Source organism: Ursus americanus, chromosome 13 (assembly GCF_024610735.1).
Source record: "Ursus americanus isolate L20-20 chromosome 13, mUrsAme1.1.p, whole genome shotgun sequence".
NCBI classification, from domain to species: Eukaryota; Metazoa; Chordata; class Mammalia; order Carnivora; family Ursidae; genus Ursus; species Ursus americanus.
The window spans coordinates 34,756,526-34,776,414 of NC_142139.1; the positions used below are offsets into that span (position 1 = coordinate 34,756,526).

General features: G+C 39.6%; 1 protein-coding gene across 5 annotated transcripts in view; it reads left to right on the plus strand.

The window, feature by feature from the left end:
- Positions 1–19,889, plus strand: part of SMAD1 (SMAD family member 1) — a 75,025-nt gene that overhangs the window by 48,381 nt on the left and 6,755 nt on the right. For all 5 annotated transcript variants that reach the window (XM_087866482.1, XM_045798892.2, XM_045798894.2 and 2 more), the window contains exons 3-5: positions 9,946–10,203; positions 12,864–12,980; positions 15,950–16,171. In XM_087866482.1, coding sequence (XP_087722608.1) covers positions 9,946–10,203; positions 12,864–12,980; positions 15,950–16,171 — 597 coding nt within the window. The remainder of the gene's footprint in view (positions 1–9,945; positions 10,204–12,863; positions 12,981–15,949; positions 16,172–19,889) is intronic.

The window sequence follows — 19,889 nt, forward strand, 5'->3', positions numbered from 1 at the left end:
AGATAGTAGGATAAAGCTGTTTTAGTTGGGTATTAATATACTATTGAAGAGCTCAGAGTAATGGTTCCAAAACTTTGAAGATGGGATTAGAAAAGGGAATCGATAATAAAACATTTTAGCCATGTTTAAAAATTCATAGAAGCCAGTTTTAAATTGCCTCTTCATATTTACTTTTTGAACAGTTTTATTAAGGAATAATTGACATAGAATGAACTGTACATGTTTAAAATGTACAATGTGATTAGTTTTGACATATTCCTGTGAAAGTATTACCACAGTGAAGATAAGGAACATACACATCACCTCCAAAATTTACTCTCGCACCTTTGCAGTCTCTTCCTCCGGCCCTTATTACCATCTCCAGTCAACTACTGCTCTGCATTCTGTCACCATACATTGGTTTGCATTTTCTAGGTTTTCTATGCATGGAATTACACAGTACACACTCTTTTGTAAAGATTTTATTTATTAGAGCACGAGCATGACCGGAGTTGGGGGAAGGACAGAGGAAGAGGAAGAAACAGGCACTGAGCAGGGACCCTGACATGGGGCTCAATCCCAGGACCCCAGGGTGATAACCTGAGCCAAAGGCAGACGCTTAACTCACTGAGCCAGCCAGGCACCCCTACACTGTTTTTCTGTCTGCCTTCTCTCAGCATATTTTGAGATTCATCCATGTTGTTGTATGAATCAGTATTTCATACCTATTTATTGCTGAGTAGTAGTCTACTGTATTGATATACCATAATTTATTCATTTGCTTCTCAGTGGACATTTGTTTCCAGTTTTTGGCTATCACAGATAAAACACACACATCTGTATGCATATGTTTTCATTTTGCATGGGTAAATACCTAGAAGGAATTCTGGGAAGGAAAATGGCTGGGACATATGGTAGATATGCTTAATTTTGTATGAAACTGCCAAAATGTTATCCAAAGTGGTTGTACCACTTTACATTATAGCCAGCAATATATGAGAATCCCTACTGCCATCACTTGATATGGTTGATCTTAATAATTTAAGAAAATTTATTGTGGCAAAATATATATAACATAGTACTTATTACTTTGACCATTTGTAAATGTACAATTCCGTGGCATTAAATAAATTCACAGTGTTGGATAACTATTATCACTATCCATACCCAAAACTTTCTCATCATCCCAACAAAAATTCTGTACTCATTAAACAATAACTACTTTTTTCTTCTTTCTTCCAGCCCCTGGTAACTAACTTCTATTCTACTTTTTGTATCTATGAATTTGCCTATTCTAAGTCCTTCATATAAATAGAATCAAAATTTTTGTCCATTTGTGTCTGACCTATTTCACTAAGCACAGTGATTTTAAGGTCCATCTTATTTGGTGTAGAGTCTACTCACATCTTTTGCCTAATTTTTAATTGTTTTTTTGTTTTCTGTTAATGAGTTTTGAGGTTCTTTATTCAGTATACAATCCTTTATCATCTATGTGATTTGCAAGTATTTTCTTTGAGTCTTCAACTTGAATGTGTCAGCGTAAGACAACACTTCAAAATAAATATCCTCAAACAAGCGTTTGGGAGAAAAATCACAAATTCAGAAACTACAGAAATGGACAAAAATTGGAAGAAAATCAGTGAGAGTGATAAAACTTAGAAAATAAATTTTAGGACAAAACCACTTCATAAATAGTAAATTACAATGTGCCAATGGGAGGATAGATTCTTATTAAAATGTAAGAAGATTCACTGAAGAAGGCAGGAAAACAACTAATGAATGGGAGATTTGGAAAGAGGTAAAAAGGGTCTGAGAGAATGCAGTTGTAATGGACAACAAAGAAGATCTAAATATGTATAATTGGAGCTCTTGCGTTCTTAGAGACCATGGAACAGAAGTTAGAGAAAACCTAAATCTACATATTGAAAGGACTCACCAGCTACTTGGGAAAATTCACCTAGAATGATAAACTTTGAGACAAACCTTAGTAAAACTATAGTAGACCTTCGAGACAAAGAAAAGTCCTTAGGACCTCCAGGCAAGAAGAGCACATAGCTTGTAAAGGCAAGAACATGCTGAAATCAGACTTCTCAAAGGCATCCTACAGAAATTGGCAACAGTGAAAAAGCATTTCAGGAAGCTTAAGGAAATCAAAGACAAGCCAAGCTCTCTTTCAGTATCAGGACTACAGAAAGTTTTAAATACGTAAGCGTGAATACTGTTAAACTGAGCTCTTCCTGAGAAATCTGATGGGGTAACTTTATTCAACTAAGAGATAACAAGGGAAAATTTGGTGATGAAGTTGTAGAGAGAAGGCAAAAATAAGAATGGTGATATGGGTGGAAAAATAATATGTAAACCACAGATGTTCTGACAAAGTAGAAAGAGTGCAAATTTAAAAATGGAATAGAAGAACAGAAAAAGAGGAAAGCAGATTAAGATCATTGGTTGTATAGATAATAGATGAGAGTCAAAAGACACTACTTAAAACTTAGCAAGTGGAATATACAGTTAAGTAAGGAATAGATAAAGATTGAAGACACTAAAAGTACAAATACAAAAATAATCATGCAACAGAAATAGAAAGCTATCTTAAGAACTTCCTTTAAAAATATAGAAGACAAGGAATCACATCACATAGAGAAATAAATATGTGACAATAACTGTACTATAGAATAACATGACAAGAGTTGAGACCAAGCCCATCGTTCATATCAGTAAATTAAATGGGCTTAACAATTAAAGAGATTTTCAAGTTAGTTAATAAAGCAAAATTCAATGCTGTAGTCAAGAGACCCATCCCTTCAAAAAAGAAAAAGAAAAGTGACTAAAAAGGTTAAAAATAAAGGAATTAGCAAAGTTGTATCTGGCAAATACAAACAAGAAGTAGGGGCTATGAATCAGATATCAGACAAAATAGAATTCAGACCAAAAGTATTGACACAAAAGACACATTATAATGTACATATAATGTACCAAATATCACAGCAAACTCCTGTATAAAGCAGAAACTGTAGGATACGGCAGCAAAAACAAACAACAACAGAGCACCTGGGTGGCTCAGTTGGTTAAGCATCTGCCTTCATCTCAGGTCGTGATGTCCGGGCCCTGGGATCAAGCCCCGCATCGGGCTCCCTGCTCAGCAGCAAGTCTGCTTCTCCCTCTGCCCCTTCCCCTGCTCATGCTTCTCTCGCTCTCTTTCTTGCTGTCTCTCAAATAAATAAAATCTTTAAAAAAAGAAAAAAAGCACACTAATAGGAACGGTAACATACCAATGTAAGTAGAAGACTGGTCATGTGGAAAAAAACATAAATAATGATATCAAAAGAGGTTTGCAGATTATGCCCACAGGCCAAATCTGTTCTGTTCCCTGTTCATGTAAGTGGTTTCCTAACTCAGCCACATCCAATTTTTCATATATATAATCTATGCCTTTCTTGCTACAACAGGGAAGTTGAATAGTTATGACAGGGGCCATACAGACCACAAAACCTAAAATATTTACTCTCTGATCCTTTGCAGAAAAAAGGTTGCCAACCCCTGATACAGGAGACCTAAGCAACATTATTAATAAAGTAGCTCTTACAGATACCTATTAACACTGCACATTGATAATAGAAAATATACATTCTTTTCAGCGTACAAGGAACACTCACAAAACTTTATTGTAGGTTGCAAAGAAAATAGCAAGTTCCATAAATTAGGAATAGTGCAATCAGCATTCTTATCAGAACACCATAAACCTAGAAGTTTAAAGCAAATAAGCTTCTTACACCTGGGAATTTAAAAATTATTCTATTAAATGACCCATAGGTGAATGGGCAAATATAAACAAAAATTACATGTTGTTTGGAAAATAATGATCACAAACACACCTACATATCAGAATCAATGGGATGCATTTAAACCTGTGATCAGAGGAAAATTCTTAGCCTTGAACACCTTTATCAGTAAAAATGTAAGGTAAAAATAGGTTATTTTTAAACTTCCAGTCAAAAAAGCTAGAAAAAGAACAACGTAAATCAAAGAAAGTATGAGGGAAGAGAGAATAAAGATGAAAGCAAAAAATAATAAGAGAATTTAAAAAAATCAACAAATTCTGGTTTCAAAAAAAGACCAAGGATCAGGTAATTAAGGAAAAAAGGATCGGGTGGGGAGAAAGCACAAACATAAAAGGATAAAAGAGGGAAACAGCTATTGATACAGAGAATATAAAAAAACTTCATTATAAGATTAATTTGCATACCTTTATGCAAGTAAATTTGAAAACCTTCATAGAATGGATAATTTTCCAGGAAAAGTATAATTAACCAGAATTAGCCTCAGTAATCATAGAAAGTTTAAATTTATTTCTGTGGAATGAATAAAAATTATTAAGAAACTACTCCACAAGAAAGCACCAAGGCCAAATAGTTTAACAGGGAAGTCTACCTAACATTTAGAGACTAGTTAGCAATATAAGCAGAAATATTTATGAAGCAAGTACAACAATGATATCAAAACCTGATAGAGATCACACACACACACACACACACACACACACACACACAGAAACCTGGATCAGTATCACGTATGAATATGGGTCTAAAATTCCTAAATATGAGTTATTAGACTCTTAACACTTCACATGACCCAAACAGGTTTTATGCCAGGAATGCAAGAATAATTAATCTTATTAATTAGGTGTAAGAAGAAAAATCATAATAACTATCTTCAGAAATGCAGAAAAATTCTCTGACAAAAAACACCTGGGGGTGCCTGGGTGGCTCAGTCGGTTAAGTGCTTGACTCTTGGTTTTCGGCTCAGGTCCTGATCTCAGGGTCATGATATCAAGCCTTGAGTCAGGCTCTCCGCTCAGTGGGGAGTCTGCTGGAGATCCTCTCCCCCTCTCCTTCTGCCCCTCCCCCTACTCACATGTGCTCTCTCTCAAACCTTTAAAAAAAAATTAACACCTGTTCCTGATAACAACACTGAACTATAGGAATGGATGGTTACTTCCCTAGAGTCAACATCTTAAGGGGAAATAATAGAGGCATTCCCACCAAAGTCAAGAATAAGTCAAGTGAGTCCACTGGCTCCAGTACTTTCTTAACCTTACTTTGGCACTATTAGCCAATGCAACTAGACAAGAGAAAGCAATTGGAAAGGAAAGAAGGAAAGCTCTGTTAGTGACATATCATTTACCTGGAGAATTCTATAAGGAATCAATGATAAAACTAACTCAAACAACAAAAGAATTCAGCCAGGTAGCAGTATATAAAAGAAAGAAAAAATAATTACGAGTTAGAAGATATAATGGAAAATTCCATTTAAAGAAGCAACTAGAAAAGATAAAATATGAGTAAACGTAATAAATGTATAAAACCTAATACAATGTTCTAGATTGAATTGTCCCCCCCCCCCCCCCGTTTATATGTGGAAGCCCTAATCATAAGTTTCTCAGAATATGACTGTGTTTGGAAATAGGGCCTTTAAAAAGTTAAAGTGATCTCTACATCTGAAACTAATGATGTAGCATATGTTGGCTAATTGAATTTAAATTTTAAAAAGTTAAAGTGAGGTCATTGGGGTGGGCCCTAATCCAGTCTGAGGACACAAAGGAAGAAAATAGCCATCTGCAAGCCAAGAAGAGAGGCCTCGGGAGAAAGCATCCTGCCAACACCTTGAGCTCAGGCTTCCAGCTACCGGAAGTTGAGTAAATAAATGTCCGTTGTGTGAGCCCCCCAGTTTGCGGTATTTTGTTATGGCAGCCCGAGCAGACACACACAGATAGGAACTATAGAACATTCCTAAAAGGTGCAAAAGTAGACTTGAAGAAACCTTCCTAGGTTTTGAAGAGGACATCTGAGCATCATCAAGATATTCTTACTAAGTTAATTTATAAATATATTTTGACCCCTTACTAGTACCAAAATCTCATTTTTCTGCAGGTAGACAAGGTGATAACTAAAGTTGATATGGAGGAATAAGCATACAAGCGAACTTTGAAAGAGAAGAACTGTAAGGGGGAGACTAGCCCTATCAGCTATTAAAACATATTATAAAGCCTCTATAATTAACACAGTGGTGGTGGAGCACCGACTAGAATAGAATGGAATGGAATGTCTAAACATAGACCCTAACATATATGGAACTTTATGAAAAAGGTGGTATGTCCAATCACTGAGGCAAAGATGGGCTTTTTAATAAATGGTGTTGGGGCAACTGGCCAACCATTTGGGAAAAGATAAAATTAGATCTGTTCCTCATGGTATAAATAAAACTGAGCTACAGATGGATCAGAGATCTAAGTAAAATAGGAAACTTCATATGCACTGGAAGAATGCATGGGTGAGTTCCTCCTTAGAATCTGGGCGTAGGAGAAGCCTTTCTGTGTCTCAAGATCCATATGCAATAAAGGAGAATGTTGATAAATTTGATTACCAAAAAAAAAGAGCTTTTTCACATAAGTAAAGTCAAAAGACAAATGACAGATTGTGATAAAATACTTGTAACATATAAAATAGCAGAGGCTAAGATCTCTAATATGTATTTATATTTTTTAATGAAAAATTAAAAGACCAAAAAATGGCAAAAGGCAAAAGCAGACCATTTGCAAAAGAATATATTAAAATGCCCCTGAAATGCAGATGATCGACTTTCACCATAAGAGAAACGTAAATTAAATTGCACCAAAATACCATTTCTCACCCATCAGGTTGTCCAAAAAATCAAAATCTTGGGGCACCTCGGTGGCTCAGTCGGTTAAGCGTCCAACTCTTGGCTTCGGCTCAGCTCAGAATCTCAGGGTCATGGGCAAAGGCCCTCATCGACTCCACGCTCAGCACGAGTCTGCTGGAGATTGTCTCTCTCTACCCCTGCCCATCCCTCACTCTCTTTCTTGCTTTCTCTCCAAAATAAATAAAATCTCAAAAAAAAAAATCTTTTTAAAAAAATCTTGACAAAATAGTCTGTCCTCGGGGCTGTGGGGGAAAAGTCACTCTCATACATGGCCGGTAGCAATGCGAAATGGCACAACCCCCGTGAAGGGGTACTTGAGGATAACAAAGTTACATGTTCATTTTCACCCAGTATGGCCAGTTCTGAGGATTGACCCGGAAGGTACTCCTTTAACAATATGACAGTATACGTGCATAGGGTTATTCATTACAGTGTTACGTGTAATGGTAGAATATCGTAAACCTCCCAGACATGGGAGATTGGTTGAAGAACCTATGGTGCTGTATTACCTGTAAAAACAAATGAGGAAGATCTCTCTAAACCAGTAAGTTAATTGTAGGATATAAGTGAATAAAGCAAAAGTGCAAAAAAATATAGAGAGTAGGCCACTTTCCTGTTTAGTAGTAAAGACAAAATAAGGAAGCACGGAAGTTAAACACATCAGTTTAACTTTTTCATGAATACAGGAAGGATAAACCAGGGGATAAAAAGAAATTGATTATCTTCTGAGGAGGTTAGATGGCAGGACCGAGTAAACAAATTGTAATGGATGTGTAATAAGATGCCACACACAACATCGGATGAATCCTGTAGACATAGTGTTGAACCGAAGAAACCAGACCCAAGAGTATATATTATTCCATTTATATGAACACTTGTGCATTTTACTATAGATGTGTAATACCTCAATACATTTTTTTTAAGTTTATTAAAAGATACTTGTACCAGGGCGCCTGGCTGGCTCAGCCTGTAGTGTGGGACTCTTGATCTCAGGGTCATGAGTTCAAGCCCCACGTTGGGCATGGAACCTACTTAAAAAAATTAAAGATACTTGTACCTACGTCAGCAGTGGCAAAATTCATCTTATTAATCAGAGGTTAATTAATAAAAAAATTAAAAAGTTAATAAAATAAAAAGTTAATAAATAAAAAAGTGATTTTTCTCAAGTTTATCTGTAGGGTGGTGCTTTGCTGTAGTTGGTGGCGCACTTCCCAGGTCATCTGCAAAAACTGGAGATGTCATCTGCGTTGTGCACTAAGGACGGCGCTGTGCCCTGGAGCCAGACCACCACAGCACACAACAGAGTTACTGCAGGAACACACGTGCCAAACATGAACTTGAGGTGTAAGTTGCCTCCTGCTGCCACTGTTGTGTGTGAGCAATGAGAAGAAGCAAATTCCCAGGTCTAAAATTATAGGCAATAGGAGTCGCTGAAACAGGGGCTCCAATAAATAGAATGTGTGTGTGTAGCGGTGGGGGGGGGGGGTCCTTTGAAGGGTCAGGATAGAGGATGGATTCCAGGTGTTGTCTGCATTTGAGGGGCAGGGTTTAGAGGCCAGTATTTACCCCCTTTTAAAGACGCTAATCAGAATTGAGACTATCGCTGGATTACCGTGAAAGGCAAGTTGGAGAGCAGTAACTCAAGCTGCAGCAGCTAAAAGAAAAAGAATGTTTGATTGCATAGGTAATTCAAAGGTATTGTGCTATTTCGGAGACTTTATTTATTTTGGAGTATAGATTTCTGTTGACATTGGGGGGGCCTTTATGACAATTGGGAATTTTTTTTTTTCAAAATAGTTTATATTTCGGGTGACTACTGAAAGGTAGAAGGAGGAATTATGCTTTTGATGACTTAATTTGTGTAGATTCCATCACTGTGCAGTAAAGGAAATACATTTTTTTATACTAAAAAGATTTGTTTTTAAGGGATCAGTTAGTGGCGAATTTATTTCTACAGATTAGCAATTTAAGATATAGCTTATGAGACCATTTAAGACCTTCAAAAACCTGTTTTTACTTAAAGACAATCTTCAGCTCATGTATAAGTGATAATCTTAAGTGTTCAGGGCACATTTTCCTGCGGAAATGGTATAAGATATAGATAGATTCCCTGGAAAGCCCTCGAAAATCTACTTCATTCCTAATGTCACTAAATATTGTTTCTCTGGGAGAAGGTATTGCGAGATGTAACTCCCAACAGCAATAGCAGATTTTAAATCTCCTCTCTCCTCCATGCAGGTTTCCAAATGGGTGATTTTCTAGCCAAGGCCGGGAGAGTAGTAGGGGTTCCGAGGGCCTTCATCCCTGGGGAGGAGCTATCTGGAGACTGTGGTGGGGAGTTGAGGGTCTAACCCAGCTAGGGCTTGTTATCCAGCCCTTCACTTCCATTAGCATCTTATTTATGGTGGCTTTGCCTCTAGAGGGTTCTGGAGATTGCCCACCCTGCTAATTATTAACTCCTTAGGTTCTTGACAAACAGAGCTTTTAGGGATGGCTTGAGCTGTTTTCTTTCCTTCTCTAATGGTGTGTATGTTTTTGGCCTTTATACCTTGAGTATCCAATTAGCAAAATGTGGATTGTATAACCTGTTTCTTCCTTTGCCTGTCAGGTAGTGCTGAGGACTACTGAGAAGTGGGTTAAATGCATTTAATATCCTCAGAGAAAAGATTTTTTGTGAAGTATGACTACGTGGACACAACGTAAAGTCTGTCCCACAAAACATCCTATTTTGTTTAATGAACTACCTTCATTGGCATTTGGATTTTATGCTGCTCACTGTATTTATCCTCTCAGCGTTATTTACTGTGCCTCCTTTTGTTTTAAAGTGAGTTAATGTGTCAGTTTAAAACATTTGTGGGGAATAACTCATACCATTCGGTAAGTATTAACTCTTTCAACGTAACATCTTATCAACCAGAGCTGTGAACGTGGAATTCTCGATGGTGGTATATGTTCTTAATTGTGTTTCGGTTTTTAGTGAATGAAAACATGAAGAATAGGGGAACCTTAACATTTTTAACTTAAGAGGTGTGTTGCAGACCTTCCTTGGGCAGTTGGGGCTGCGGGTTTCAGGCATCAGTCACCCCCGACCTAAAGAGACTGTTAGGACATGGATTCCTCAGTGAAAAATGGCTTTGTGTTTGAATGATGCTTTTGAGTCGGCAGCAGGGCAGGGTTTATTGTGACGTTATTACAGATTTTCATCATTTTCATGTTTGTCTCTCGCTTCTCTTTCCCTTTTTCCAGTTCTTCCTCCAGTGCTGGTTCCAAGACACAGCGAATATAATCCTCAGCACAGCCTCTTAGCTCAGTTCCGTAACTTAGGCCAAAATGAGCCTCACATGCCACTCAACGCCACTTTTCCGGATTCTTTCCAGCAACCCAACAGCCATCCGTTCCCTCACTCCCCCAGTAGCAGCTACCCCAACTCTCCTGGAAGCAGCAGTGGCACCTACCCGCACTCTCCCACCAGCTCAGACCCAGGAAGCCCTTTCCAGATGCCAGGTGGGTTGGAACGTTCCGGGACGTTCGGGTCAGGTAGACAGTGCAGCTGCAGGAGTCGGGGGGGGAAGCCGGGTGCACCTGCACACAGGGAGCTCTTCAGCTCTGCTCCGTGGCGCTCTGCTCTCAGATGTCCTGTTTTATTTGTCAGGCACAGAAGCTTGAATAAGTTTTATTTTTGATTTTGAAGGGTTTTGAAACAGCTGCATCCTTCTGGGAGTGGCCTAATTGTTACAGTCTCTGCTCTTGATAAAAGAGAGAAAGAGAAAAATAATGTGTTGTACACATTTGCTGTACATGGGAAGGAAAAAACCCTGTTGTAAGTGCAACCTCAGAAAAGATATTTCCTGAGGGATCACAACCCCCTACTTAATTAAATTCATTTAAGTGGTGATGTAATCCCAAGAAACATATACTTTAGCAACAAAGGAAATGCAGCAGAAGTACTGGAGACCATCTGCTTGTTTAACTTAGCAAAGACAAAAACAATTATCCTCGTTTTTTAGATTTAACTGATGGTGTAATGTTTATCAAAATAAATGATCAATTAGAACATTGTATTTTTCAGATTACAGGTTGGTAAGCAAGCATCTCACAAAAAATGATTAGTGCCAGATTTCTTGCCAGTGGACTTCAAGAAGGATGCTCTACACCAAGATGTACTTAACATTGATTAACACTTCTAGAAGGGACAAATGGGCGGGGAGGCCTTTTATTAGGCCACTTGAAATGTTTTAAAGTAAATGTGGTTTTGGCAACAGTGCTGGTATGTCCTCAAAAATTGAAAAGTGGTCCCCACTTGATGATGCTGTCTTTTATTTCTGTATTTATTACTTCTTTTGGTTTTGAGCCTTTTATTTTACATTGTTTTGTCTCTCAATCCACAACTGTCGAGGATGAGGCAGGGCAGCAGGGGTAGAGATGAGTTTACAAATCAAACTAAGAATCATCTGATGATTTCCTATTCACCCCACTCTCTCCCAGACCCATTGGGTTTGATGAACAGGTAAGTGGTGAAGAGAGAGTTTCAGAAGCTTTTGAGCAGTGGCAAAGCCAGGGTGGGCCCAGGAGTGAAAAGCTGGCAGATTATTGCTTGAGTTTACACTTTGTCCCCGGCTGTGCAGGATTAAGGCTACAGGCCAAGTAAAGGAAATGTGGAAAAGAGAAAGCCGCCAGGCGTGGGAGGAGGCACTTGTGGGGATAGTAGAGTGCCCCCCCATCGCTATCTGCTGGTCTCGCCCAGTGGTGCTGATGCCGTAGGTTGCTGAGGAAATTCTCACCAGCTCGTTTGCAGAAATTGATTGGATTGGGTCTCAGAGGATGCCCTTTGTCTTCATTCCTGGCTGGAAGGAAAGCAGAGTCAGTGTTACAGCTGCAGGGAAGAAGCTGAATTAAAAGAAGCTGGAGAAGGGGTGACAAAGGCATCCAGATAAGGTCCCCCTGGTCCCGTCTGTGTGCTGTGAGGCCTTGCTTGTTGGCAGCGAGGCGGTGGGAGTTCTGGGTTGTGATTCAGCTGGAGAGTCTGTCTTGGAAATCTCTAAAAAGCCGCGAAGGAGCGGCAGTATTGGCCATTTGTATTCCACAGTTGCCCTGAGTGACCTCGGCTACTCATCCAGGCTATTCATGGTTCCCTAAGGCAGAGCTTTGTTCCCTGCTGTGTCAGGTGTGCTTAGATGGGGTCCTGATAGCCAGTGAGGAACTTGCTTTTTGATCACAAAGGATTATTTGTGGGCATCCCATAACCCCTTATTTTATTTAGGAAAACACAGGACCCATGTTCATGTTCTTTGTTTCACAAGTCATGCTGTTTGCCTCTTATTGCCATCTGGCTCGGAGCTTTCTAGAAGAACATATGTAAATTCTGAAATAGAAGATAGCTGTGATAACTGATGATTATTCTGCAACTAGGGGTTTTAAAACTAGTGATTATTTAAATAGGTAGAGAGAAGGTAGTCCTAACAGAGCACTTGAAGTCAGGAGAAATGAACAGTTGAAGTTAGTAAATTGGCTGTAATGAAAGTCAGTTGGTAAATTCCCGCGAGCCTATGGGTTTAATGGCAGAAGCTCTTTTTCTTTTCTTTTTTTTTTTTTAAGATTTTATTTATTCATTTGACAGAGATAGAGACAGGCAGCGAAAGAGGGAACACAAGCAGGGGGAGTGGGGGAGGAAGAAGCAGGCTCCCAGCGGAGGAGCCTGATGTGGGGCTTGATCCCGGGACCCCGGGATCACGCCCCGAGCCGAAGGCAGACGCTCAACGACTGAGCCACCCAGGCGCCCCAAGAAGCTCTTTTTCTTAAATCCTATGTAGCGTTCAAAGGCCTTCCATCCACCAGTGAAACTCTGAAATGCAGAGGTCTTCGCAGAGTGGATTGTATGAAAGGGTGTTTATGTGCTCCTCTAATCGTTTTCAGAGAGCCTGAGCCTGGCTAGGCAGACAGCTGCTGGAACTGGCAGCGAGTCCCCCTGGACCCTCACTGCAGTTGTACCAGATGATGCGTGGTAGTCCCTTTCAGAAGGTGTACACCCAGTCCAGTGTCTGTAGCAGCCATTTTCTGACGGGGAGGTTGAAATGGGCAATTCGATCTCAAGAATTTCACAGAATATGTTTTAAGTGTGTGTGTTTATTTAAGGAGAAAGAAATTGTTTTCTTTAAACTTTGTAGCTGATACGCCCCCACCTGCTTACCTGCCTCCCGAGGACCCCATGACCCAGGATGGCTCTCAGCCAATGGACACAAATATGATGGCACCTTCCCTGCCCTCAGAAATCAACAGAGGAGGTAAAATGCTTTGCTGTTTATTCCCTTTTTAGTGTCTAAAGTTTATCTGTCCAAATGCTACTTTCTCTCACAAATGTTTATTAGTCTATAAAAAGATAGCTATTGGAGAAAGAGCCCAATAAGAGAAGCTAGGTAGAATTTTTTGGATTACAAGTAAGTCTTTTCATATGAAGAACAAACACAGTGACTTAACCAAGGAAGGCCTAGGTATAATTGTGCAGTTGTCTGTTGAGAGCCCAATACTTAATAATTTTGAATCGGTGATAAAAGAATATTTTTAAGTGAAGGACAAAGGGGTGGTAAGAAACAATGAGCATAACATTACCGAAGTGGAGTTGTCACTGGAGATCTCCAGAATTAGAAGTTCATATAACAGGGCTTTCCAAAGGTTCTTTTGTTGTTAGGATAGCTATTCATAAATATCATGATTTTCCAGCCCTCATCCATATACAGCTGCAGCTGGAACAAACTAATAACATTTGTTTCTTTCTTGCTATATTTTTTCTAACCTTGTTACAGAAAGGGGCCGAGGCACAGGTTTTTCCTGTTCTCACCTGGAAGAACATGTGCAGAACCTCTAAGCAGGATGGAGCATTTCTTTCCCTTTGTGGTAGAGGGTGGGTGCATTTCCAGCCCTGTCGTACCGCCGGCAGTGACTGAGGGGAGAATGCCATCATTGTGCACTGGCCAGTGGAGTGGGCCCTCCCGAGCAGGGAACTCGGGTCAGTGAGTGCTGGGAGAATCCCTGAGCACCTTGGGAGGTCATGACCACGGTGTTGAAGAAAACTGTTCCCAAACAACCTCTCATGGAAGAAAGTGCTTCCCTGGTGCCACGTGGCATGGACCATTTCAATATGTATACATTTCATGCAAATTGAAGTTACAGTGTAGTGTCATCACTCAGTGTGTCTCATTTCATTCTTACTACTTTTTATTAAAATGGGAGATACCTCAGACTTTGTCAGCGGTGCTTACATTTTTTAAGTTCCTAAATTTTGACGGTAAACTCAAAGAACCTTTCTTAGATATGCAGTGTGATAAATTGGAATGTACACCTTTTTAATCCATAAAATATTTTTACATCTGTTTTATTGGCTCTGTATTTTATGGTTCCTCATAATCTCTTGAACAACCTCCCAAACATAATTATCAACCAAAAAATAAAAATGTTGGTTGGGGGGGGGGAAACAACTCCTGTCTCACATATCTTTGGAGTTTGTATTTCGGGAACAGGACAGCAGGAGTGGATGGGCACAGCACCGCTGTCCGGCAAGGACCTTGTAGCTATTGTGGTTAAGCCTAAAATGTCTGATTTCAGGAAATAGGCCTTTAAAAATTGCTATAAATTTTTTCCTTTAAATAGCTTTTTGAAATTTCCCCATTAGAATAAGTTTACAGTTAATATCTTCATGAGGAAGGAATGTTGGCCGCTCTGTTATTGTTTTACCTTTGGTGGTTTTCCTAAAGCAGGAGTCAGCACACTGCAACCGCAGACCAATTCAGCCTGCTGCCTGTTGTTGTAAATAAATTTTTATGGGAGCACAGCTATGCCCATTACATATTATCTGTGGCAGCTTCGGCACTATGAGGGCGCAGTTGAATAGTTACAGTGGAGACCATAGGGCCCACAAAATCTTTCTGGTCTTTTACAGAGAAAAATGTGTCATCCTCTGACCTAAATGAATAGTATCTTGAACAATCCCGATAGCTTATTAAAGCCTTCTCTAATGATGTCGCAGCCTTCTTTTAATAAAGATTTGGCACTAGGTAAATCAGTAAAATTGTGCTCTTTGAAATACAGCAAATGGACCTGGGATAGTTGCTCAGCAGAGACGATAGCGTATGGAACAGCTAACGTATGCGTGGGTTTTTTAAATGATCGTTTTCTTTGTTTTCTTTACCGAATTCTAACGTTAAGTGCATTGTGATATCTGTGGAGGTTGATGTTAAGACAGAAGTACTGCTTCCTAAGCAGTTACCGCTTATGCCTCTAATGTGGATATTCTTGCTCTTTTTACGACTGTACACTCAGGACCTCATAAACCTCAGATCATTACGTATTGGCATACTGGGCATACATGGTTTGTATTCCTGGAATCTCTAAAGCAGCGGTGTAAGAGGTTTTACTACAGAAGGAACTTATCTTTAGAACCTTTTAGTTGCAAATGTTTAGAAGCATGTTCTGTTTGGAGATTTGTTAGTCTTAAGAGATTTGACTTAACAAGCTGCATCCTGTCAGTAAAGTTGGGTAATTTCCATTGTTGGCCCATTCTGGGAATGGAGAGACAAAACACACCTGCTCTGCATGACTTAAAGCAAATATAAGGAAGTTAGCATGAAATCTGGATGAGAGAGATATGATTCATTCTGTAAAAATGGCCAGCTGGCAAGATTTCTTCCTGCGTTTGAGGACCGGAGCCGAGCTGTGGCTGTGATAGTAGTTATTGGCAGCTGAATGTGAAGCAAGGGAACTTCTTATCAATAATTAGAAACTGATTTTCATTGCTTTGAAAAAGCCTAGGCCTACAAAGGCTTTGTTGAAAGTCACCCTTTTTCTGCCAGCACCTTTGGCACATTTCCTGTCCTCTATTGTGCTCTTCCCATTTGTTTTTCACTTGCCACTTGTATTTCTTTAGATGGGGAGCCAGCGTCTGTGGCAGGGGTGCCTTCCATTCTGGCCTATGACAGAGCAAGCGTACTGTGAGTGTTCAGCAAATGCTCTTGGTATGCTTGCTTCACCAGCGTTTTGCTGATCGTAATTGGAGAAAATTATTTTCCAATTAAAGGGGAATGTCACACTTAGTAAGGAGGGCCTGTTTTAGATGTCGGCGAGAAACCGCGTACAGTATAATGGCACTTGCTTTTCCATATCTTCATTCCATGCTCCTGAGCCAACGTCACAGCAGTTTCAGGTTTTGAGAGCCTGAGGCACTAACGCAGGTTGACTGTAGGCTTTTCTTTCTTAACAGATGTTCAGGCGGTTGCTTATGAGGAACCAAAACACTGGTGCTCTATTGTCTACTATGAGCTCAATAATCGTGTGGGCGAAGCGTTCCATGCCTCCTCCACGAGCGTGTTGGTGGATGGTTTCACCGATCCTTCCAACAATAAGAACCGTTTCTGCCTTGGGCTGCTCTCCAACGTTAACCGGAATTCCACTATTGAAAACACGAGGCGGCACATTGGAAAAGGTGAGTTTGCGCTTGAAGCTCTCTCAGATGTTTGTCCACTGTGTCCCCGTCCCCCTAGACCTGGCTGAGTCGTTCCTGGAGCAGATGCGTGTGGCAAGCACCAGGTAGTCAACACTGGCTCCAGTTCGTCAATATTTTCTGTTTCTATTATCGGGACGTTACTCGCTTTGCAGCCAGCAGCTCTTGTGGTGTGCCGCCTCCACGGAGTTGATGTTAATGAGCTGAAGTGGTGATTTGGGGAGCACTATTCTATGTCACGGGTTGCTGCAGAATTAAAGCAGCTGTTAGAAGGTGGCTTACAACCTAAAACTGAACGCAGGTTAAGACAAGTAAACCTAATGTGTTTCACGTGAGTACCATAACTCGCAGGGAAAAAGAAAGAACGAACCAATCCAGAATAACTTAGGAATGTCGCGTTTGGCTCGCTCTCTTCAGTCTGGGCCCGCTCGGGTAGAGCGCTTGCAAACGAACCCTGAACCTTGTTAGCAGACTTGATTATCGTGTAGCAGTGTAAATGAAACAGTCATGAAACTTTGAGACAGAAGATGAAGCACATGGTCGAGTGTGTGGATGCTGCTGAGCCTGGCTTTTCACTGTGGAATAAGAAACATACAGGTGTGGAGGAGGGCAAAAGAGAAACCCTATGGAGGCCCCAGGGTGAAATGATGATTTAATAAGACGTGTACGTATGTGTGAACGTGGTGATGTGCTTGTGGCTGTGTGTGTGCGGGCATAGGTGGGTGTGCTCAAACGTGCACATAGCTTCTGATCTGTCTGCTGAAAGGGCCAACAGGCCAAGACGCCCGGGAGCGGTAAGCACATCTGGTGCGCGGCTCCCCGTTTCTAACACCCCTCCCCACTGAGCGGATCGGGGCGTCTCGGGGAAAGGGGTGACGCCACGTAGACAACGATGAGCCTGGAACATTTTGTTACACCAGACAGTGAAGAAACGCATAGGAAAATCATGGGGGCACGTCACAGAGCCAACTTGGAGGGGCTTCCCTGGCCAATTCTGGGACGGTTTGAGCGCCAAGATAATTAAGGACAGCTGTGGATTTTAAACCACTGAAAAACCACAGTCATTTGTAAGTCCATGCCGATAATAAATAGATAAAGGAATGAATGGAGAAGGCTCGTTGGGAAATGTAGAGTGAGTGCTAGAGTTGGAAAGTCATCATTTTGCGGCCATCAGTCAGGAATCCTCAGTGGATGCTAAACAGAATTTTTTTCGAGAATCAGGATATTTGCATGGTCTCACAGTGTTTCCTCACAGACGGCCTATGAGTTATAAGGGAGAATAAAAATCCGTATTCTACAGTGGAGACATTGGACAGCATCTTGACTGGGAGATCAGAATTGTCACCACCAGTGAGAGACAGATGGATCTCCTACACCACCAGACGTGGTGCCCCGGGAAGGAAGTAGCATCACTATGCAGAATTCCAGTCGAGAATCTCGTCAGCGGGGAAAGTTCGCACACACTCAAAATTCTATTAAAAAGGGTGAGGAGGAACTGTATTCTTCCAAAATATCAATGTCAGAAGACAAAGGTGTGAAAATGTTCCACATTGAAAGAGATTAAAGAGCTATGACAGCTGTGTAATAAGCTGACCCTGAACATGGTCTGTCCCAGAAAAGGGGAAAAAATACCACAGAGGACCTTACTGGGGTCAGCAAGCAGAGTTAGAACATGAGTGGTAGATTAGATAAGAGTATTATATCAATGTTACATGCACAGGCATTGCTAACTGCACTGTGGCTACATAAGAGAATATCCCTAGTCTTAGGAAATACACGCATACCTGTATATATATAAAGGTATCTAGCCATCTAAAATCCTGTGTCAGAATATACAGAGATACATGTATATATGTGTGGATGCGTATATATGAATGCATGTGAGGGTGTGTATGAAAGCATAGAGGGGAAGGAGGTGCAAATGACCAGACATATGGAATAAATTATCACAATAGATGAATCAGGATAGTGGTTTATATAAGTGTTCTTTATTCTGTTTTACTTGGCTGTTCTATAAGTTTGAAATTATTTCCATAGTAAACCTTTTTTCAAAATGACCTGTAAAATTTAGAACAGTAGACCAAATTAAGTGGTTATTTAATAAATGTTTAAAAGGCATTTGAGATAAAAGTTCAACATGTGATCCTTAAAAAAAAAAAAAAAAACTCCTATGACAGGAATTAATATGATTAAGGGGAAAAAAAACAAACCCTAAACTACACATTTGATGATAAAATGGTAGAACCTAGGTTCATAACATATAGATATATATGATCTGTAAACCCTGAAAATTGTGCATAAACACAATTTTGTGTACATTTGGGTTGGAGGGATATATTCTTCATTAAGTTCTAAAGTTGACCACTACCCCAAAGTACTAAAAAGCCATTGCACTCTGGAACATTTCTATTAAAAATTAGGAAGAGGGGCGCCAGGGTGACTCAGTTTGTTAAGCGTCTGATCTCAGAGGGTCTCGATCTGATCTTAGGGTCGTGAGTTCAAGCCTCATATTGGGCTCCATGCCAAGCGTGGAGCCTACTTAAAAAAAAAAAAAGGAAGAAAATAAGGATTCTGGGAATGCTGTTATTTAAAATTGTTTCAGATGCCTTGACTAGTGTATTCAAATGTGGAGTTACCGATAATGGAAATAAGCCAAAATTATCGTTATTGCAGATGCTGGGATTAACTAATTGATAATATTCTTGGGATAGATTCTTGAAGTGAAATTAGTAGGTCAAAAGCTCTTGACATATTATGCCAAACTACTCTCCAGAAAGCTTTTATTAATTTCTACTTGTACCATAAGTCTGTGTATGAGTGCCTTTCCATGTTAGTATTACTGACGTAAGTAATATTGACCATGGTAATATTTATGGTCATTGTGTTTATTCAAAAGTTTTGGTTGTTTATCTAGAAATTTTCAAAGAATTTATTTTTAGAAATTATATGCCAGTTTTCTTTAATCTGGCAATAATCAGTTAGAAAATATAGTGGAGGGGACTCACATTTCCAATAGCAACAGATAATGTAATTTTTTGGAAATAATCTGAATCAGCAATATATGAGAATTATGTAAAGAAAACCAAATTCTGAGAGAAAGAAAATTGAGATACATAAATAAGCAGTCGGTGTTCCTTAAAGAGAAGGCTTAATATTCTGAGGCTATTTTAAGGATGTCTGTTCTTCCTAATTTCAGTTTATGGTTTAAAACAATCCATTCCAGAATCATAATGTGTTATTTTTTTTTTTGAAAGTTGGAAAATGTGTTCTGATATTACCTGGCAGGATAAACAAGTGAAAATAGCTAAATTTTTTAATGGACAAGTAAAGAAAAAATTCTTGATGTTAGGTTAATTAAATATTATGAAACTACAACTAAATCAGGGTGTAGACAAAATGGTAGAATAAGTTAAACTCAGACTATATTGCATTTCAAAATAAATGTATGTTAAGTGAAGCATAACAAATCAGTAGTCTTCTAGTGGTCCTGTAGTAACAACTTTATTAGCTTTTAGGTGAGGCTGTTGGGAGAAACCCTGACCTCATTTCATATATGCAAATAGATTAATGAATTGAATTTTTTTGTGATGGCAAGCTATTAAGAAACTAGAAGAAAATACATTTGATCAGAGAGGTAGATATTTTCTAAGCAATAGAAAAGATCACTAGAGATTTGACTACTCAAAGCTTTCAAACTTCT